The sequence below is a fragment of the Letharia columbiana genome (genome assembly GCF_014066305.1).
Source record: "Letharia columbiana isolate WasteWater2 chromosome Unknown Sc0000011_s2, whole genome shotgun sequence".
In the NCBI taxonomy this organism is placed as follows: Eukaryota; Fungi; Ascomycota; class Lecanoromycetes; order Lecanorales; family Parmeliaceae; genus Letharia; species Letharia columbiana.
In genome coordinates, this window is record NW_023501049.1 from 91,682 (window position 1) to 113,492 (window position 21,811).

General features: G+C 51.6%; 8 protein-coding genes across 8 annotated transcripts; 4 read left to right on the forward strand and 4 right to left on the reverse strand.

The window, feature by feature from the left end:
- Positions 1–357: 357 nt before the first annotated feature.
- Positions 358–3,245, reverse strand: HO173_004256 (uncharacterized protein; the record flags this gene model as incomplete). Its single annotated transcript, XM_037306180.1, has 2 exons — positions 358–702; positions 753–3,245. 2 exons carry the CDS (start codon positions 3,243–3,245, stop codon positions 358–360), a joined length of 2,838 nt encoding a protein of 945 aa, XP_037166690.1.
- A 1,091-nt stretch (positions 3,246–4,336) lies between these two features.
- On the forward strand, positions 4,337–7,006 carry HO173_004257 (uncharacterized protein; the record flags this gene model as incomplete). The annotated part of the gene is made up of 1 exon (XM_037306181.1): positions 4,337–7,006. One exon carries the CDS (start codon positions 4,337–4,339, stop codon positions 7,004–7,006), a length of 2,670 nt encoding a protein of 889 aa, XP_037166691.1.
- A 443-nt stretch (positions 7,007–7,449) lies between these two features.
- Positions 7,450–8,243, reverse strand: HO173_004258 (uncharacterized protein; the record flags this gene model as incomplete). The annotated part of the gene is made up of 3 exons (XM_037306182.1): positions 7,450–7,830; positions 7,902–8,024; positions 8,088–8,243. 3 exons carry the CDS (start codon positions 8,241–8,243, stop codon positions 7,450–7,452), a joined length of 660 nt encoding a protein of 219 aa, XP_037166692.1.
- A 1,965-nt stretch (positions 8,244–10,208) lies between these two features.
- Positions 10,209–11,588, forward strand: HO173_004259 (uncharacterized protein; the record flags this gene model as incomplete). Its single annotated transcript, XM_037306183.1, has 4 exons — positions 10,209–10,214; positions 10,246–10,717; positions 10,778–11,032; positions 11,305–11,588. 4 exons carry the CDS (start codon positions 10,209–10,211, stop codon positions 11,586–11,588), a joined length of 1,017 nt encoding a protein of 338 aa, XP_037166693.1.
- Positions 11,589–12,155: 567 nt separating this feature from the next.
- Positions 12,156–15,019, reverse strand: HO173_004260 (uncharacterized protein; the record flags this gene model as incomplete). The annotated part of the gene is made up of 4 exons (XM_037306184.1): positions 12,156–12,868; positions 12,921–14,004; positions 14,057–14,809; positions 14,867–15,019. The coding sequence occupies 4 exons, from the start codon at positions 15,017–15,019 to the stop codon at positions 12,156–12,158; spliced, it is 2,703 nt and encodes a 900-aa protein (XP_037166694.1).
- A 1,753-nt stretch (positions 15,020–16,772) lies between these two features.
- Positions 16,773–17,150, reverse strand: HO173_004261 (uncharacterized protein; the record flags this gene model as incomplete). Its single annotated transcript, XM_037306185.1, has 2 exons — positions 16,773–16,890; positions 16,966–17,150. The coding sequence occupies 2 exons, from the start codon at positions 17,148–17,150 to the stop codon at positions 16,773–16,775; spliced, it is 303 nt and encodes a 100-aa protein (XP_037166695.1).
- Positions 17,151–18,628: 1,478 nt separating this feature from the next.
- Positions 18,629–19,322, forward strand: HO173_004262 (uncharacterized protein; the record flags this gene model as incomplete). The annotated part of the gene is made up of 2 exons (XM_037306186.1): positions 18,629–18,934; positions 18,993–19,322. The coding sequence occupies 2 exons, from the start codon at positions 18,629–18,631 to the stop codon at positions 19,320–19,322; spliced, it is 636 nt and encodes a 211-aa protein (XP_037166696.1).
- Positions 19,323–19,629: 307 nt separating this feature from the next.
- HO173_004263 (uncharacterized protein) lies at positions 19,630–20,349 on the forward strand (the record flags this gene model as incomplete). The annotated part of the gene is made up of 1 exon (XM_037306187.1): positions 19,630–20,349. The coding sequence occupies one exon, from the start codon at positions 19,630–19,632 to the stop codon at positions 20,347–20,349; it is 720 nt and encodes a 239-aa protein (XP_037166697.1).
- Positions 20,350–21,811: the final 1,462 nt, after the last annotated feature.

Genomic DNA, 21,811 nt, shown 5'->3' on the forward strand with positions numbered 1-21,811 from the left:
GTTCAAGGTGATTGTGTATAGAGTGTTAGGTTCAACGAAGGAACATGCGGGAAGAAGAGGCGGGTTTAAGAATGCCGCTAGTAAATTAGAAGGTTAGGGCGAATGTCGTGGCAAGGTTTGACGCTATTCATGAATCCATCATCGGTTCCAAAGTACCTAAAAGCAAAGTAAGGCGTGAAAGAAAATAGATGGAGGCGTAGAAAAGATGTTAAATTTCGACTATGTCCAAGAATCTCGTGATATCATCATACGCTCACAGACAGCAAAGCAAGCTTTTCAGCTGTAAATGCAGCAACAAATGGCTTGACATGCAGTCAAATTTCCCCCAATATCCTCTCTAAACACCAGCAAACAAAGTCATTGGACCTTGGCCCTCCCTTTAGCCACCGTCTCGAACTTCACTCGCTGCACAAACTTCTCCATGGCTCCGCTCTCGAGCCACTTGTTGAGATTTTTGCACTGACTAACATCAAACGCTTCGAGCTTGTGGCAACCGTCAACAACAGCCTCGACGCCGACCCCAGTGACTCGAACACATCCTCGGACAGAAAGATCACGCAGTTCAAGAAGGTGAAGGCCGATACTGCGGAGTGACGAGTCTGATACTGCACTGCCGCAGAATGATAGGTTGAGCTTCCTCAGTTGCTGACAGCCAAGGGCCAAGACCTCGGTAGCCGTATCTGAGAGAGCGCAGCAAAATGACTGTGAACGTGGTCAACGAATAGTCCAGGCATCTCAATAATGCTACTTACCAAGTCAAGGTCTTTGAGACCCTTAGCCGCATTCGTCAGATACACGATAGCATTGTCCGTCAGATAGGTACAATCAGCGAGACAGAGCTTCGTCAACCTCGTGAATTGGAATTGACCCCAGTGCTGAAATCCCTGATCAGTGATGGTAGTGCATCGAGTCAAATCAATTGACTCAAGCCGTGAAGCAGCATGATAAGCCATATGTGCCATCGATCGGTCCGTAACATGTTTGCAGTAGGATAAAGTGAGGATTCTGAGCTTTGGGCATCCGAAAACAGTTCCAGGAGGAGGTTGATTGGGAGGTATGGGCGCACCGACAGATCTTGCGGCTGCGTGGCGTCCATGCGCATTGTTCTGTGGATTGCCTTGGACCACCCAGCCAACAACTCGTTGAAGTAGGTTGTCGCTGACCTTACGGCAATTGCTCAGATCCACCTCCTCGAGGCTTTTAGCTTTGTTTGCCATTTCTAAGACTGCCTGGGCTGTTATGTCCCAGACACTCTTCATCCTCCACGTAGTTACGTTCGCGCCGCAGGTATTTGAAAGAGCTGCAAATCCTTCGTCACTGATATGGAAGCAATTACTAATATCGATGACTCGAGGCCTCGTACCGACGAAAGGGCATATACGGTGGACCAGAACCTCATCTGTGACTTTGCGATTGTAAGGCGTAAGATTAAGTTCTCGTATGAGTTCTGGAGTTTCCTTGAGCAGCTTTGACCAGTGCAACGAGATCGAACGAAGACGCATAAGATCGTGCAACTCGAAATACTTGAAAATGGAGATCAACACACTGTCTGGGAGCGTACCCTGGCTGAACTCGCTCGGTCTACGTTGCAAAGTGTTCGGTCGCTTAGGCTTTGCACTTGTCTCAGGTGGCGACATGGCATGCTTGAGCTTCTTGGCAGGCGCTGATACGATATGGGGTGGTGAATTTCGGCGGTCGATATTTTCTTTGCCTTCGCCTTCCTCGCCTTCTGTCAATGGTGGAGCGAGTGAGCTGCGCCGTGACCTCGAGAATGACTTGTCGAGATCCACATTCATGAATGGATCAGGATCAGCAGGTTCAATGATTGGACGGTCCTCGATTCGGCTAGGCTTACGAGGTGTTTCAAGCTTTGTATGTGAGAATGTCACCTTCGGGACCGATTTCTTCCTCGCACCTTTGTGTTTGGTCCGTTCGGCAATAGCGAGCTGTGCGATAGGAGGCGTAGAGTCTTCAGCGTCAGTCATGATAACGTCACCGTCTGAGCCAGACTTCAGCCGTTGCCTCGCAGTCTTTTCGACCTGCTGTCTCACGGCTGGAGGGCACCTCAACCAAAAATTCGATAAAACCTCACCGGTGATCATCAGACATTCAACCGACGACACCGAGCGAACGGTTGCAGTTCGCCGTGGCGCTAGCGATAAGCTAACTACTTCTCCAAAATACTGGCCTTGCTTGAGGCGGGCCTTAATCTGGGTTCCACGCTTGATATTTCGGCCAGCACCATTGGCCAGCGTGCGTAAATTCTGCCCAGGGGCCTTCTCATCAACAACTTCCACCTCTCCTCGAACGATGAAGAATACCTCGCGGCCTTGCGAATCCTGCTGAATTATGTCTGTAAATGGCGGGTAAGTACATGGCTGGGCGTTCAAGCCTAGGAAATGTAGCATGTCGGGAGGTAGTTCGGAAAACAAAGGCAATTCTTTTAAAAGTTGTCGGACGTTCACAAGGCCATCGCCAAGCGCGCTTGAGACAGTCGTATCAATTAGGCTTGGTGATGGTGATTTTCGTTTCTTGTTAGTCTGTATCCCATTCTGCCGTCTGTCATCTGCTTCTGGCATGACAATATCGCCGTCTTCGCCATCCCGCGCTCTTTTCTCCCCTCGTCCCAAGGTGGCTGGTGGTTCGGATTGAGAGGATGCCAGCTTCTCCTGCTTCTTTCGTTTCAGAATAGATAACCTCTCCGAAGCCTCGTCTCTGATAGCTCGCTCGACCTCGGGAAATCTGGGGAGTTCTTTCGTAAGATCCTCTTTCTTCAATGTTACAAGCAGACACTTGGTACGTGCAACGATTGTGGCCGTCCGAGGTATTGACATCAGGATCCCAATCTCTCCGAAGAATGCCCCAGGTTTCAGCTCAGCGTATGTGCTTTCCCCATCTCTTGAAGTGACAGCCACTGCTCCACGTACCAACCAGTACATAGCCTTCGCATCTTCCCCCTCGGTTAAAATGTAGTCATGAGGCGCGTGTGATTGAGGCCGCAGGTGCTTTCCAATGGCAGCGAGGAACGCGTCGGGAGCAGAAAGAAAGAGGGGAAATGCTCGTATGCGGTCGTACATGTCAAGTGGTATGCCATGGATAGTCGATGCTGTAAGAGGAGATGGTCGAATGGGTCTCGCTGGATTTGTCTCAGAATTGAAGGTCCTGATCAACGACAAGGCATCAGGGACTGGAGCCGCGTTCGCTTTACTGGCAAACGTTGGGGCTCCCGCCCTGTGACGCCGCATTTCGAAGTTGCTGGCCACCAATCAGGTACGCGTGGGGGTCCTTCTTGCTCTCGAAACGAGAGGAGAGCGCCGAGGACTCGGCAGCATCCCTTAGACTGTTGACATTTGAGCTTCTTATGCACGATCTGGAGCGTGTAGAGATTCACGTGCAGAACTTTGTTGGTCGATATGAATCCAGAAACGTCTGGCCAGTTGAATGCAATCTTCTGACGAGACGGGAAAGATGGGCCAACGCTGGGCCAAAGATAGAATGCAGCGGCGTTTTAGGTGCGTTTTGGTGGACAGCAATGATTATTGTTTTCCGCGAGACCCCTCGACTCCAAGTATCCAGTCGCATACGACCGTGTCTCTTGTATGTTGGAGATTTCAGTGGATCAAATTTTCCGCTCGTCGAATTCACGTGTTTCTGAAGGTCTTCACTTTCGGTGGGGCGCAGCTGTGGGTGGTAAGCGCTCAATTCAAAAGCGAGTGGTATGTCGTGCATGCGCTTGAGATACCAGGAAGGCCAAAGAAGGTTATGTCGTGCGAGAACAACCGCCGCGAATGACTGCCAAAGTAGGCTTTCGAAACGAGTGTATCAGATTTATGGATACGCGACGCCCGCACACGATTAGATAACGTCTTGAGTTGAAGCGCTCCAAGTTGCTCTCCAGCCTTGGGTTAGAGACCAGTTCAATGTATTAATTGAATATGTATGATGACGGAGAAGACCGCAGTCGGAACGACGCAAGTGTTCGGGAAAGATTTCAGTAACAATAATAGTGGGTTCAGGCTTGAGGGTGCACAGACCAGCTTCCAAAGATTGGCAGACGAGACAGAGAGCAGCTGCAGGTGCCAAGACTCGCCAAGGGGGGGGGAGGGGATGCCAAGACTTAGACATAGTAACGATCCGAGCAAACAATTACCGAGATACAACACATTACCCGAGAGACCCAGTGTTGACTCCATTGCGACTAGGTATTCTATTTACACACGCTCATGTGCAATTTATCTTGCTGTACTGTGGTACTTAGGATTCCAGAGCCAATGACCCTCCAGTCCTGACGCGTCTCATCTCCTTCGAGCGCGGGTTGCGCTCCGCCAAAAGGGTAATGGCCACCACCGTGCTTTCCTCTTCGCCTTCCTGCTCCCCCATTGCAATCACTCCACCTCATGCGGCCGCCGTGGCTATGTCTTCCTCACCGGGACTACCTTCTCCATCGCTGTTATTCTCAGTCATATGCCCAAGCCTGGTGAGTGGCAGCAGGGCGACACCGATCCCCACAGATGCCGCGACGGGGTTTGCAAGCGCATCGACGTTAATGCGCAGAGCATGCTCGGTTGACGAGGTGGGGCCCCTTCCGAGTAACAATGGACTGGGAGCTTCAGAAAGATACGAAATGCAGAGTATCGGCAAGATTACGGAACAACAGCCCAAGGAGCTGGGGGCCAAGAAGGAGAAGGTACCAGCATTCAGGAAGCCCAGAGTGCTACACGAAAAGCACTCGGAGAACGGTCAGGAAAAGGTCATCCGGACAGCGGTGGTCCGCACAGCCAATGCCGTTGAAAACGCTGATATTCTCGCCCCAAAGAAGAGCCGAAAGAAAAAGAGCAAAGACGAGAGTGAGGCGCAAACGACTATCAAGAAGACCAAGATTACTAAACCTGGCGCTGGGAACGCTGGTAAGAAGGCCGCTGGTCCTACAAAGAAGGCGAAGGAAGTTGTTCCTGCGCCACCGAGACCTCCTGCTTCCACGCAAGAAGAGGATCTGAGAGCCAAGGAAGAGTTCCGAGATTTATGCTTAGAGAAGGCTATCACAAGGCGAAAGCAATGGACGCCCTGTAAAAATACAGCTCCTGATCCTACTGTATCGGAGAACCCCAAGAAATCTGTCGACTCTGAGCTTCCCGTAGACGAAACCCTAGCGAAGCAGCCGCTAACTGCTGGTTTTGGTAACCTCTTGGGCAACTTTGGCTTCGCACAGAAAGAGGACAGCTCGGTTGTTATCTGCGAAAGCACTCGCCAAGGGAACGGCGAGGCAATAGTGAAGAGAAGGAAAATCGAGCTTGTGAATGGCGTGCCCACGCCTCGCGTCTCCGAGAAGCCCAAGAGATGCAAGTCGCCCAAGAAGAAACCGCAAACTGTCACGGAGAAGGCTACTGCTCCCTTTGCACCAGTAAGATCTATGACTGCATCATCGTTGCTGCAATATTTCGGGACTCCCACGGCTGAATCGGTGATTCATGCAAGAGGTGCAATTGATAATCCTGACACGCCTGTGACAATGAGATGCAGGTCGCCAGTGAAGACAATGGCAACATCGAAACCAAAGACGAGCAAAGCGAAAAAGTCGGTCCAGAAGCAGCCCGTCCTACTTTCGCCAGAGTCGGCTATGAAGAATGCCCGAAATCAAGAGCTGATCTTTGGCACATCCAGTCAGCTCGTACGTGAAGAATCACCAACCTTTATTAAAGATCTTCAGCAGGCCATGAAGGATTCAGAGTCGACGTTGGAGCAAAAGCAACTTCCGGCAAAAGATTACGACTTCCTGGATCTACCTTCCGGCAGGCCAAGATCATCCAATGTGCGAGCAACAACGGCATTGAAAAGTCTTTGGTCCGCGGCGTCTCGGAACATCGATGGTTCTCTTGTCGAAGCGGAGATAGTGAATCTTGCGGATACACCAAAGCCGATCCCTGCTACGACAGAGCGTATTAGTGCTCCAAAGGTGCCAGATTCTTTGAAACCCCAGCTCAAAGCAGAAGACGGCGCACCTTCACATATTGGCGAAGTAGAGTCAATTGCTCCCAAGCTCAATTTGAAAGACACTGCAGACCTTCAGCAACAAATAGAAGAGCCCGACCTGGTTATGCCACGATCTGTCGCCGAAGCTGGTTTGAGAAACCGTCCAAAGAGTAAACCTCCCGTCAAGAAAACATCTATAGCAAAGCCTGCAACGAATCAGATGCCCAATTATGAAGGCTTCACTGACGTCCAATTACGTAACGAGATTGCTTCATACAAATTCAAAACTATCAGGAGAAGAGAGGCAATGATCATGCTATTAAAACGATGTTGGGAAAGTAAAATGTCGATGACTCTTCATGAGGCTCCAGCCAACGTGGGCCTTCCATCGCCCGTGGTCGAGAACATCAACACTGAGACGTTGAAACAAACAAGTCCTTCCAAGAAGAGAGAAAGGCCACCTAAAACTTCCGACGTGGTAGCAGCGACCGCTGACAAAGATGACGATGTACCGGCAAAAAAGCCTCGCGGACGACCCAAGAAAGATCCAACAGCGACGACACCACCAAAACGAAAGCGAAAATCGAAAGCAGTCCTGTCGGAAGCTCTGGTATCAGCTGCAGTCGACGAAATCTACGACTCGAGTCCACCGACTCCCTCCCCACCGCGCCGGCGTTCACCTCCAAAGTCACCTGGCCAACTTCAGCTAAGTCAACAGCTCGGAACTTCGACCACTAATATTACTACTGCCAGCAAAGACAAGAACCGAGCTCTTCTCTTCTCCCAAATAACTAAAGCTGTCACCACCTTTCCACCCACCCATGACGTCAAGAACCTGACATGGTACGAGAAGATGCTGATGTATGATCCTATCGTCCTGGAAGATCTTACTGTATGGTTGAATACGGAAGGCCTGGACAGGGTGGGCGAGGACGACGAGGTATGGCCAGGTCTAGTCAAGGAGTGGTGTGAGGAAAGGAGTGTTTGTTGTCTTTGGAGGGAGAATCTAAGGGGTGGTGCGAGGGGGAGGTGGTAACTAGCAGCGATGTAGGCAAGTGTGCTTTTAGAAACGGAGGAGCGCTGGCAGATAGCTTATTAGCTACTCTTGGCTATGACCGTAGGAGAAAATGCAGTCCACCGCACAAGATATTTATTCATGCCTCGAACGACACAATTAATACTTCGTCTCAAGAAAGCTTCCCTCGAACCTGCCACCTGCCTCGTCGGCTACAAAGTCCGTCTCTGTACTAGTACCGCCCAATAGCTGAAGACATCTTTTGAAATCAGAAACCAGAAGATAGGCCTAATGTGGCCGCAGAGCACTGTGTTCCAAGGCGAACGGGCCGTTGGGCTCGCGACTCTACGCGCACATTGCGTCAGACTCTCGTACGGGAAAAGGTCAAAATCCAGGCAGAGGGTGACTAGCCACTGAATGCTCGTAAATCGTTAAAAGCCAATTTTCGTCTTCAAGCTTCCATTTCACACCGCGCCCCTCAAAGCCATCAACCCCAGAATCGCAACCTCGAGCTCTTTCCTCTCCCTCTCAGCACCATAGCCTGTACTCCCTGCCTTTACGCCATCGACGCCCCCACTGCCCTCCTCACTCCCGTCCTTCCGCCTCCTCTTGCCCTTTGAATCTGCTTCTCCGACACCACTTAGCTTATACAGCTTCCTGATTTTTCCTACATCTGCCATTTTTGCCAGAGTGGCATCGCTGAACTCGACTGGAGTACCATTTACCGAGGCAGTCAGGTGCTCAGAGACAGTCGACGCCGTGATGCTAGGGTTGGTGGTGAGCTTGATGGCGAGAAGGTTTGTGGTAGTAGCGGTGATGCCGAATGTGCGGAGGGATTGTGCTATCTATCACTGAAATCAGCAAGCCGCTCAGGACCCCGAAGAGGCCATCTAGGGTGATAACGGAGAGGATGTACGTTGTTATTCGCCCCTAAACTAAACACGATCTCGCTGTGCACGGTCCGACTCCTCAATCTCCCGTTCAAATGGTCGTTCGCCGCTCTAAAGACGGCTGCTAGCACATGTGTGGTGGAGAGAATCTATCCATACCGTTAACATTGCATTCTCAGCACCTAGAATTGCAGCAAGCAAGGCTTACGCACTACAGTCGCATCGATGAGAGCATACTCAAAATCGGGATTGCCTTGGAGTAATTGGTCCCGCAGAAAAGGCGCATTCTGTAGGTCTGCGTACAGTGCAATATGGACCGCTAAATCTGGAGGCAGGTGCGCCAGGTTTAGAGTCTGCAGGGAAGCCATTTCGAAGGTCTGGGCAATGCTCAATGTTCCTTATGGATCTCAAGGTCTACTTTGTTATTTTGGCTTTGGAAGCGCGCTTCCCGCGTTTACCATCAAAGAGCTAAGCGCGAGATATATTCAATCTGGCCAAGCGTGCAGACCATTACAACATCCCATTGTCAAATGACTTTGAACATTACGGAATGACAGTATGGCTTTCTCGATCTTATGCACGCGTCAGATGCGGACCGTCGACGTTCAATGCCTACTCATGAGAAGGCAGCAACTGCAGACGAGGGGCTTTTCCTGTGCCGTATTTACCCTGCTTATCGCTCAAATGAGTAGCCTGAATGCAGACCTAGAGCAACATTCCAGCTGACTATGAGATTTCCTCGAGCTCGGATGTCTTCCTGTGCCGGTTCGCGAACAAGTATGCACACGGTTGTTGACCGTTAGACAAAATGGCGCAGGCAGCGTAGCTGTCCATGTCGGATTTTAAAAAAGCTCAGCGCCTATCGAGCGGGGTTGGCTCCGAGCTTGGACTATGTTGCAGTTTGACTAGGTAGTTAATGTCACTTAAAGCACCAAACCCGCTTCAATGACCCTGCTTAGCGCAATCGAGCTATGAGATGGCAGCGGAGATTATTAGGATTCGGTTACAACTAACCTGCAACACGGGTGTGGATGGGTGGATCTTCGCCGTCTGCGCATTCTTTTTGGGACATCTCTTCATGCTGTTTACCTCATAACAAGCCTTTAGGATGAGAATCCTGGGAGACACTTGACCGTGCATTGCTATTGCAGTAGCTGTTGACAACTCCATCGAGCCACTCAACAAATATTTCCGGACCAAAATACATTTACTGAACGGTCAAAAAGACTCATCCCTTGCACAAAGCTTTCCAAAACTAATGCAGGAACGGTTCAAGTACTCGATTGGTATCTAAACCCTTTCTTCCTTTGAAGCTACGCCGCCGCCCTGCCTACCAGAGAGACTCACCATGTGTCAATCGTCTTTCTGCACTTGTCTTCCGTCTTTCCTTCTTGAGCAAGTGCTGCGATAGACTCAAGATTAAAATTTGAGATTGGGGGCCCGCTTCCATCTCGGTCGCTGCCACTATCTTGCCACTTCTGTCGAACAGCCATTCAAGCAGCAACCCCCTTAGCGCCAATCCTAGACCTTGATCTTCCAAGATGTTGCTCTTGCCCACCGTTCGAAGAAACTAGTCAGATTTGATCTTTCTACGGAAATATTTCATAGCTACGCCCAGAGCAGTCCTAAACACTACTCCGGAGCTATCACGTCTTCACGTTACATTCCTGCTCTATCAAGCTATCGAATCGAAGTCAGCCTCGAATGAGTTTCCCGAATCAACAGAAAATTGCGCAGCAAACCTTTGACCAAGATCTTGTCATGCGGAGCATATCCAAACTCGGCTGGCCATTAACTCAAGGATACTCTGCGAGCGTTATAGACAGGGAGTCTTCTGATGTTACTGCACCTTCCAGATCTGCTCAAGCATCACTACCGACTGCTAAAAACGTGTACAGACTAGACCAAACAATTGCCATCCTATCGTTCGATATGTTGCGGTCACTTGAAAGTGAATGTCTCAATCGATTGGTCAGCCACCATGCTGCTATAATAGGTCGGACCCGTGCAAATATGGCCTAAGAAATGCGTATTCCGATGTGGCCTAAGAGAAGACCGCGTTATCTGAGTGTTCTGGACCGGCGAGGAAGACCAATGGTTCTTCGATTACGAAATGATATCCAGTCATTCATGCTTCTTGATCGTCAAAGACGCTGTATACGTGCTAGATCTGGTGCAAACACGTTGCAGGCTCACACTCCGCCTCGTGCTCTTGCCCAAACGGTCCCGGTCCCGGTTGCAGGGCCTGGGTCATTGCAACGCGAGGCGAGGAGAAGTTCTTGAAACCTATATATAAAGCGCTCGAGATGTCTCGACTCTTGAATTCGTTCAATATGCAAGTAGCGCTCTCCTCTGCTTCTAACACCCCAGTCCTACCAAGATACCTTGATCCCATCGCCCTCCAACATCACCACCATGCATCTCACCAACACCCTCGTCCCCTTCCTCCTCGCTCTCGCATCCCCAGCCCTAGCAGCCGAAGGCGTCATCTCCAAAGACGGTCTCGGCACCGCCATCGGTGGAGCTCTCGACCCCACCGTCACCCCGGCCCCTAAACCTGCTGTCGGCGCAGCACCAGCAGTTGCCGGCCCCTTGACCATCGCCGTCACCAACTCCTTCGGTGCCGGCTTATCGATCTCGTTCCAGCACGACTCTGGCAGCCCAAGCGCCATCAATAACCCCACGCCTGGCCCTCTCGGCGGCGCGACGACCATTATCTACCCAAGTGGCTGGGCCGGCCGCATTGCCGTCGGCAAGGTCATGTCCGTAATCAACAGTGGTAGCAAGATCGAAGGCAGTTTCAGCCCGCCTACGTATCAGCCGAACATCGACGTCAGCTACGGTAAGTCCACCATCTTTTCCCTCCAACTTCACAAAAATTCCCGCCAACGTTCGACCGCAGTCGATGGCTACACGATCCCCATGACGTGCTCCTGCGGCGGCTCCGTCGTGACGGGCTGCAACCACCCCCTCTTCGCCGACGGCATCACCTGCGCCAACGAAGGTCCCGGCCCCATTTGCTACAACCCCCTCTCCGCCAGCAACCAAGCCGAGGGAACGGCAGCGGCGCCGTTCTTCGAGCCGTGCCAGGGCGCCGCGTATACGTATCCGAACGACAGCGGCTGCAACGTCAACTACGTCAGCTGTTGCGTGGGCAGTACGTGCCCGGCCCCGGCCAAGCAGCATAGTAAACGGAGCCTCATTGGAGGACATAGACGGAGGGAGGCCGTAGATGCTGTGTGACCAACAAGCAAGAAGATAACCGGTCGGCCGAGGTAGGATCGGGAATGGAAATGGAAAAGCTCCAAGACTTCCCCAGTATCAGCCAAAAGGACAGAATTTCTTCCTTTCTCCCTTCCATCCATCCATCCATCCATCCATCCATCCATCCATCCAAACCCCCCAGATCAACCCACCCCTCGCGCATAGCCCCAAGCACCCAAACGCCCCCATCCGAAACCGGCCACGCAGCAAACTCCCGGCTACAAACACCCCTCCCTCCTTCACAAACGCACTCCCCACTTCTCCGAGAAAACCCCACACGGGGCTCCAAAATGCCCTGTATCCCCAACCCCGATCCGATCGATCGCGTGATTCCCTCCCTCCCTCGCAAGGGAGCCCGAGTGGGGGATGCGGGGCGGCCCACACGCTGCGCCGAAAGGGGGTCGTTCCGCCGCCTGACGACGATGTGGGATCCGGCCGGGTTTTCTTGAAAAGAAGGGCGCGAGGTCGGGATCGGGCTGGACTACGTACTAGTACGTGGGAGAAGTAGAAGAAGGGCGGAAAGGGATGGCAGAGGAGGTATTTGAGATATGTCGGGTGGGGTTTTCGGTGATGGAATACTCTCGGCGATTTGTCTCACTGGGCGGAGGTTTGAATGGTTCACGGTCGTGGCAAATACCGAGACGGGTTAGTCGTGATGGTTATGGATTTTTTCGTTACTATTGGTGGTGAATCCGGGATGTTTCCTTCTGCACCACCCCACCGTGATATGTGCGAATGTGGTAAAGGGCACATCGACTGTTCTAGGCGCTGATATCATATTATGGTATTCTTGGTTTCCTATGCTTACAGTAACGCGGTGGATGAAGGATTTCTAAAAGCCTTCCTGTAGAGAATGACCACCACGAGCGCGACCTAGACAGTCGCTACCCATCAAATTCCAGTCGCGATTTCCCCGGGGGTATAGCCTTCCTCGAATCCCATCCACATTGTGATGACCGGTGATATGATACATTTTTTTATGTGCGCCCACATCGGTGCGGCCGCTCCGTTCCGTTTCACCCCGCCGGTCCACTATTAAAAGTATTAAGCGGCCAAACCTGTGCCGTAGCCCCGTCCAAAGCATTTCCGTGCTGCATGTGGATACCCGAGTGTATACTTTGCGCTGCACTTTCTTCGCCTCGGCCACCGAGTTGCATGAGCGCAGAGGCAGAATTGATGTACTCAGGCCCTGGCTCGAGGTTGGATGCCATATTTCCCGCCCATGTTCGCCAAGAAGTGGGGCTACCTGGACTATGGTAATTGGCGTACGTAGCGTTTTGAGAAAAATCGTGGGCATGTTGCGCACCTTGGTTAGGGTAGGCGCTCATATAAGCGTTCGTGGCGGCAGCAGTGGCGGGAAGGGCGGACGGATATGTAGGAGGGCTGCTTCCGTACGTGACGTTGTAATTGTATTGGGCATGGTTGGGGAAGACTTGAGGAGGGTGATTAGGTTCGTTGGTGTTTGGGGCAGCAAGATACATATTCCTTGGGGCGTTGGCGTGAGCTTGGCTATTCACGACGCCATTAGGAGTGGGGTAAGTTTCGTAGACATTGGGCTGGGTAGAAGCAGTGGACGTGTGCGATGGAGTCACAGTCCTGCTGAGTGAACCAAATTGGTCACTGGCGGAGACCGGAAAGGAAAGAGGTCTTGCCGAGAGGTGCTGGGCGAGACCGTTCAGTGTGTTGTCGACGGGAACTCGGACTGCATCTTGTAGTTGTCTACCGGATCCTGTTCAGGCGTAAGCTTTGATTATATCTTGAGTGCAGCGATCTATGAATACCGAGTAGATTGCTCATGTCACCAATGATACTGAGCCATGAATCCATATCCTCCCTTAATGCAGCCAAAGCGACTGGAGTCATCTGATCTCTCCGTTCCCAATGGCCGAACAAACTCGTTGCAACTGCGAGAACATAAAGCGCTGTAGTTTGCCAGGTGCCATCCAAGCTCATGTACCTCTGAAGCTGCTTGACATGATTGAGCATCTTCTGCGAGACCTCCATGCAGATGGTGAGGTTCTCGCTATTGAACTCTGCAGACGTGGAAAGCGATAATGACGGATGACGGAGGAGCAGACGGGCGTGTAAGCCCCATATTGCCACATATTGAGAATGGACTCGGCCCAGCTCATTGTCAGAAGCGGACTCCTCTCTCAATTCTCGAGGGCACTGTTCCATCCAGTGACGTATACGTCCTTCCAATCGCCGCACTGTATTGACGTAATTTTGCGGCGATCGTTTCACGGCGTAGATGCTGTTGTAGAGGTCCATATAGATAGGGATCATCCTTGAAGCCTGATGGCCAACAAGAAAGTTGCATTTTCCCGGTTTCGAGGTATCTATTCCAGCCTCACTAAGAAGATCGTCGTCGATGGCCTCGAACAGCTCGACATCCCAGTCATCAGATCGCAAAGCCATTGGACGTCCCAGGTTACCTGCTACCATAACGTGAATCAGTAGAATCGACCAGAACACCCGCTTTCTCAGCTCGATTTCAAGAATGCTCCGTTCGGTCGACGGAGCCCATCGTTTCGCGGAACGATGCAGCCCCAATTCAATGGCCAGACTCAGGACGATACTCGTAATCATCCAACAAGCTCCAGGCTTTGGCAGGTTCCTTATATGGAGACAGAGCATAGTCAAAGCCTGTACGTCGGCTAGGGTATGGCTAGCCACGAGTTGAGCAAAGAATCCTAAAGCGTAATGGTAATGGAAATTCGAAGACTGGTTCATCTCTGCCTGATGGTCGGCACTTTCTGGAGCACGTGTGGCATATTGACAGTACATGATCGCAAACATTGTATGTACCATAACAGTCTCGGCGATGGATGGTTGGAAGGTCGGGTCATCATAGATTCGTTTGAGCTTTGGAGCGTCAGCGACGGACAGCTACCGTAATCGATATGAAGAAACTCACCGTAGCCATGAAGCTCGGTTTGTGTATGACCGGTACATAGGGATTAGTTACTCTGAAATAGACGTGGGCGTAATTGATTCCTTCACTTCTCGGAGGAAGCTCGACTTTTCTAAGCTTGGGACTCGTACCAAAGGCGGTCTGGACAAAAGCCCGGTATGACTTGTTGTAGACAGGCGGCCTAGTTCCAGCAGGAGACGGGTCAGGCTCGTCCAGGTCAGCGGACGTGTAGTCGGCAAGATCGATCTCAATCCCCAACACATTCAGTGAAGTGCCTCGTATCGAGCTTAGTAGGGAGTTGCCTGTTGATACACCGAGGTAATTGTTGCCAGCCAGCCCGCTGCGGAACTCTGGAAGGCGGCTCGGTGATCCCTCCATTGACGTTCGCTTATTGACCATATTTCTTCCGAAAGGATTTCGACCATGATCTGAATCTCTTGTCCTTCTGCCATTATTGTCCCATGCCAAGCGATTTCCTAACCTCTGCTCCTCATGCCATTGCACTAAGGGGGCGGTCGCAGGGTCCTCATATTTGATTTTCGGCTCGATGTCTGCGACATCCTCCCCAAGTGATGCAAGCCGAGCCTGTAGTAAGCGGTTGTGGCTCTCAAGCTCTTCAAGGCGACCTTCGAGGCTCTGGACATATCCGCGGACAGTGGCTTTCCCTGTGATTCGATCGGTGGTCTTGCATTCTGACTGATTTTGTAGGCATGGAGCGCAGCCATTCACATTATCATCGCAGCGCATCTTCCGGACCTGCAGTGATTTTGTCAGCAACGAGAATCTTCTGACAAGCATTGTATGCGGCCTAACCCTGCAGCGGTCACATGCCTGACCCGTCCGATTGGATGCATTGATCTTCTTCTTGACATCTTGAGAATAGTCAGCAGCAGTGGCATCTTTCTCCGTCTTGATGATTTTGACATTGTTGCCAAAGGAAGGGTCGTCGTCTGCTTTCCTCTTCATCGTCGGCTCTATTCTTTCTTTCCGTTTTGCGACACACCGTTCACACACGGAGTTTGCCGTGCGTCGTTGGATTGCCGCTTTCAAGGCAAGGGGCCAGGGGCGCACTAGTGTAGTAAGGTAGATCTTGGCGCCAAACTTGTGCCCTCAAGGCTTGAGGCTTAGTGCTTCTACGAGTCTATATCATACCTAGTAGCATCGTCTTCATAGCACTATCGATTCCTTTAATTCTTCCCATACCAATGACAGGATATGTGTACGGTTACCAATGAGAACGAACTACCGTTCGCCTCGTTGATACACTCCAGGTTGCCCCCGCATGGCCAACTTGACCAACCAGAGAGCCGTACTACTCAGCCGCAAGCCACTGAACGCTTATAAAAATATGAGGAACCATACCCAATACGGTATAAAATAACCCCTGACCAGTACTCTACACATAGACGTTCCCCAATTCAATCACAGCACGTAGAGCAGCGAAAGACGAAAGTGTTCATTTTAGTATTTCGTGCAAAGCACCAACTCAGTATTTAGATGGGAAAGGCTGCTAGCCCTCCCCAACTCTTGGCGTTAAGATTAAGGTAGCAGCGAAGAGAGACAACGAGGAGTAAACCTGTGGTACCCTGCCCGTTGCACGTTCTTTTGCACCATTCTGTGTCGACTGACATCAACCCAGTTCTGATGCCTTCCGCGCTCAAATTCTGGCAGGCCAGTCGATGCGGCTGAACCTCAATGGTGATCCTTAATTGGTCAAGCGCTCTGGAGTGGCCTTTTGAGCGATTGATCTCTCTTGCTTTGGGACCGAAGTTTTGCGCAGAAGTCTTTTGTTCGGTTGATGCTCTCACCCGCGTGCTGACGTTTTCGTCTTTGATCATCTGATCAAACATGAGCATATTCTGCCGTTGGAACACGCGAACCTACCAGCTTGGTCGAATTTGGAAAATAATAATGCGGAGTCGCCAAGGCTATGCTCATATCCACAAGAAGCCCAGCTTTGTAATTGCGCGCTCACACATCCATTGGATAGACGCCCAGCTCTCGCATCTCTTCAGATCCTTCAGCATTGTCGTGACCACCTTTTGAGTGAACTGCAAAATCTCGAGGACCTGATCCTTTACTGTAGCACGGATTGAGTGTCGCTTGGAAATAGGTTTGGCGGAATCTTCATTAGGTCGATCCCATGCTTGAACGTCAAATCTTGGTGCAAGCTCATTTCCCCCCTCAACGGGGATACCAACATGACCGTGGTATCGGACTGTGCATCCGAACGGGGCCGTGTACAGCGTACAGCGCAGAGAGATCCAGCAGGGAGTGTCGCTTCGCCAAATAATTCAGTGGTCGAATGACGACGAGCGGAAGGTGAGCAAGAAGATGAACGCGATGACGCGAGTCGCCCAGCTGCCACCGATGCCAGGCTGTAGCTGCGTGAATGCAATGCGGTAGACAACGCCACCCGTGTCAAGTCAGATCCGTCCCGAGCTGAAAGGGATGAGAGCGCTGTATGTACCGATGCTGCTACCCAACGACGCTATTCCCGTCGCAAACGCCTTCTTGGTACTGAAAGTTTGCGACACAACTGTAACTCCCGGAAGAAAAAGGCATCCAAAGCCCACTCCGGTGATCACTCCCCGGGATAGTAAGAATTGCCAGTACTCTCGGCAAATTTTTGTGATGGACGGACCAAATACACCCAGGAACGAGCCCACAACAAGTGATCGTACGTATCCGGAGTCGCAGATCGGTTTAACCAAAAGTCCTACGAGGAAAAGAAGAATTGCTTGTATGGATCCCATCCACGATATGATAGATGGTGAGGAGAACGGAAGCCTGGAGGAATAGTAGGTTTGATATAGGCCGTTATGCTTATAATCTCCCTGTTTCTTTGTTAATCGGGCTTGGTTATCAATATAGGGTACGAAGCAAATTCACGTGTGTGGAAAAATATATACCCTGTACTGAAAAAGATGCAGAACGAGGTTGCTACTTGCATCCAGGCACTTAGACCTCCATTGGGTGGTAGTACTTCTCGAGATGTCAACTTCTCTGCGAGGGTAGAGGAACGCTGAGCTTCTTGCTCCCCATTTTGCTGAGTGACGACATGTGTTGACGTGTGTGACGAAGCGATGCAAGCCATGCTAATGGAGCACTGATGAGAATCTGTGGGCTTAGTTGAAAGAGATCGTCAATAAAGTTGACAAAGTAGACGAGATTAGCATTAGACGCTCTATGTCGAACGGGGTGGCAATGACCAAGTAAATATACGACCAAGTTCAAGTACGCATCTTTGAGTCATGCTTCCAAGCCCCGAGCAAGTCCGTGATGGAGTCTTAGCTGCTAATAATGCACGACACATTTCTATAGGTTGCACCTGGTATGAATCGTGCCACTAAGTCTCGCGAATAGTGATGAGCGGAACAGTAACATACAAGGCTCGCACTCCTCTCTTCGCACTCTGGTTAAAGAGTCTACAGGGTCCACATAAAGTCGATCGGCAGTACCGGCTTGCAGAGAGCGAAGGAGGCTTCAAAAAAAGCCCCTCGCCGGGAAGAACACCAAGGCAAGGCCGACGACTGAGGGACGGCCTTGGCCCAAGTAAGGTCAGTGACGGTTTGACTCGATGGTGGGCTGCCTCGCACTTTGCCAGGAGGTAATCTTAGAAGCACGATCTCGGAGTAAGCAGTACCATATCATCGAGATGGATGATTGGATCGCCCTTTCCTAGCCGCAGGCCTTTCAGATACCTTACTACTTTACTTTATACCAATATATCCCGGCACTAGTCGAACGCGCCTCTCTGATTGGCGGCCTCAATCATCTGCGTTCTACCATGCTTAGTGCTAAATCTAAGTTTGTGCTAGAAAACGGGCGAAGGATTAGATCCCGCAAGAAGCGGCCCAGATCGTGGCCCCACTAGCGAATAGTGTGGGCCACCATTAAGGTAAGGTAGACCTATCAGTCGAATAAAATGGGGTTTTTTGGTACCTTGGGGGAAGGATTTTAGTACCTTTAGTGCCTTCTACCCGGGGAGCCGACTAAGGTACCTTACTACCGGATACCTTCCTCGTACTGGCACAGTGGGCTGATCACCGCTAAAGACGGGCCCAAATGCTAGGTTAATGAGTTGTGGACCTCATGCAAATTATCCCCATAGTCCTGTCAGAATCTAATGCAACGATGAGGCTGCACTGCAAGGGTACTGGATTATCCAGTCATCATGGATGCTCTGACTCTGGGACGAGGACCCTCTTCCGGGTCATGGGCTCAAGCCTTTCATCCAAGACGATAGGGTGGGTGGCACGAACCTCGGAGCACTCGCAGAGGGGTACATAGTGGCTTGCGCTTATGTTACGATTACCGTAAGGAGCACTGCTGCACCTGCCGTGACGTGCGCCTCCTAAGTGTTGCCGACTGGGGGATCTGGCTCCATTCGCACCTTTCAGGCTCAACGGGCTATAGCAAAGCCGCGGTCCATCTCTCTCCGTCTCGAAACTGCGTATTGAGTGAGCGAAGGGTCATTAGGCGAGAGGTCCCACCTCTATTTCTAGCTTCTCCTTTCGCCTGAGACCTGGAGAGATATCTTCTGCTCTGTACTCGAGCTAGGCAATTCATGAGATGGAGCCACAGCGCCGTAGCATACCGAAGAGTGCTGGGGAGCGACTCATGACAACCATCGTTGATGACGTGTCCCAGTCCGACCCTCAGCGATGCTTCATGTCCATACCGCGAAGCTCAGATCGGAATGATGGACTAAGGGACGGGTCGTATGCCTTAATCGCGCGTGCCGTCAACCGATGCGCTTGGTGGATGGAGGACCTCCTGGGCAAAGGGGCTGGTTTCCCAACAATTGCCACGTACTTGAATCCAATGGACTTCAGACATGTCACCCTCATTTTTGGAGCCATCAAGGCGGGTTACAAGGCATGTCTAGACCGCTCGATCAGAGGCGGCCGGAGAAAACCCTTACTGACGACATCAGATGTTCTACAGCTCTCCTCGCAACCGCCTCAAGGTCCAGGTCGCGCTTTTGGAGAAGCTTGAGTGCGACATCCTCATGACACCCGAGCAGATGTCTGACACCACAAGAGGAGTTCTTAACAGCCGGGCGATGCGAAAGTTCATTCTCCCCGATCTGGTCTTCTTCTTCGAAGACGAGCCCGTCCAACCATATCCCTACACCAAGACGTGGGAAGAGGCGCGGGAGGATCCATATGTTGTGATGCATTCCTCCGGCACGACGGGCACCAAAAATCCTGATCCTGAAGCAAGGCACAGTTGCTGCCCACGACGCCTTCCAACGTTTCACTGAACTTGGCGGAGAACCCTGGTACGGACACTACTGGACCGGCAAAAGGGTCCTCACCTCTTTTCCGTGGGTACATGCTGGAGGCGTCTTGCTACTCTCTTGCGCCATCTACAACTCCTTGACTACGGTAACCGCGAACGAGTGGCCTCTCAGCGGCGCAATTGCGGATCATCTCCACGTTAACGGCATTATTCAGGCGGCATGGTATTCGCCATCCGTGCTCCAAGACGTCGCACGTAATACCACCTATTATGAGACCATCGCCAAGCTCGATAATGTCTCCTACGCCGGCGGTATGCTCCCTGCAGACATGGGCAACGCTAGTAATGCCCGCACGCGCCTATTCGGTACGTTTGCCTCGACAGAGACCGGGATTCTACCTGGTGAGATGCCACCGGCAGAGGACTGGGGGTACTACCGCTATAATAAGCGCTTGGGACGCTCGTTCCGCCACTTCGCCGGCGACATGTACGAGCTCGTACACACGCGCGACGAGGCTATTGAGCCCTTCCAAGGTGTATTCTACTCCCTTCCCAACGTGGACTCTTACTCGATGCATATACCGCATCCCGCCCGCGAGGGCTGGTGGCGCTCGGCCGGACGTGTGGACGACGTGGTCATCTTTGCCGACGCCAAGAAGCTCAACCCCATTCCTTACGAGGCAGTCATCGAAGAGCATCCAGCTGTTGCGACGGCGTTGATCTGCGGCACCGGATGCACAAGGCCCGCGGTGCTGCTACAACCAAGGCAGTGGCCGCAGAACGACGAGGGAGAAAACTGGCTGCTCGAAGGAATATGGTCGAGCTTCAAGCGAGCGAATGAGGCAGGACCCGTTTACGGAAGATTGACCAAAGAGTTGGTGATCTTGACGAAGAAGGAGAAGCCAATGGCTAGGGCTGGAGGTAAAGATACGGTGCAGAGGAAGCGGAGTATCGAGCTCTATGAGAAGGAGATAGAGCTAGCGTACCAACATGCTGAGAAGCTTGGGTTGATCTGGGGCGAGGTTGCGGATGCGAGCGGGTTGCTTTGAACTTTGTTGCCGCTCTAGCTCTCTAGAGATTCCAAATGCTCAATCTATACTCCGCTAAGAGCCATTAATAGCCCATAGAGCGGCCAGTGATGAGTGATGGAGCAGTAGTAACGTACTCCGCCATCCAAAGCGGTAGTCCTGAAATGAGTAGAAGCTGATCGAGGAACGCTCTTACGTACGTCCGGGTTCCGAGGTGCTTCTATAGTATAGTCCAGCTCTCAGCTTTGGCGGTCTCCTTTTGAGTGGTAGGGTCGTGCTGCGTCGTGATGAAGCTTACCGCCCGGTGGCCGGGCCGGCAGCGTGAGCAGTAGAGCCTCCACTACTTTAGTCGCAGCCATGGAGCGGCCTCAAGAGAACAACCTGGAGAACAGAATCGAGTAGCCGCTTCGGCGCTCTCGCAACAAAAGACTTCTTAGTTCTGGCAACTCTGCCCGTTCGATTCGGAGCGCGTGTCACGACGTGAAACAGAAGCGAACAAATGGAAGAAAGAGCGCACGATGTTTGAAAAGACGACAATTTGATAGTACCTTCATCTACAGTATGTCAGGCTGGTAATCGATCTCTTGTTTACTGAGTTGCACCTTGTGCACCTTCGCGGCATGACTCTTGAAGACTGTAATGCTGGGCAAGATCACTTGGGCGACTTTGCATTTCGGATGTGGACAGGGGCTTTATCACTTGGTGCAAATTGCGTCAAGTGGTTTGCGACCGCGTTCATCATCTGATGAGGCCTGGCGTATTTGTAGACCCGATGTTCATAAGGAAAGCTTTCGTCTCTCAGGCAAAATCATTGGGTCGCTTGACACACTATGGGGAAGTCATGGAGTGGCTGTTGATCTACAGATCTTCCAGCAGTCTTCGAGTCCTCGTCTTTCACGGTCGATTTCGGCCGGCCTCGACGTTGGGCCCCTACGGCCGCTGTAACCACTGGATTCAGGTACTAGTACTGGCACGCAATGGCTCTGTCGATGATGTTCCGACTTTGCCTCCGTCCCGTACTCTGTCGTGAAAGGCTGGGAGGTCCAGAGCTCGCCAATGCCATTTCGGGGTCAGGCGTTTTTCCCCAACGACATTCTCACCCAGAGTATTTTTGGGTCATCTTTCGCTGACTGGAATTCGAAAGCATCCCTAGTTGTGGATGGCAAGCGAGATCAAGTGATGGAGTAAGGAAAACAAACGGTCGTCGTCTTTCCCGTCGATAATCAATGCCGTTCTATACAAAAATGGACAGGATCGCCAGATATTTAAGGGAAAGATGGAAGCAACAGATATTCGTTTAACGACATTATCATTATCGTGTGAAAAATCGTGGCGTTCACAGCCTAATATGTGCTAGGGGCGCGGGTTACCCAGTAGTGGAAAGCTTAGCCACAGTCCTAGCGTACGAGGGTCGGGGCAAAGTCGTTGGCCACTTTGGTAGGGGCGGGGATCGGTGTCCAACACTTTTGTCCGACCCTCGTAG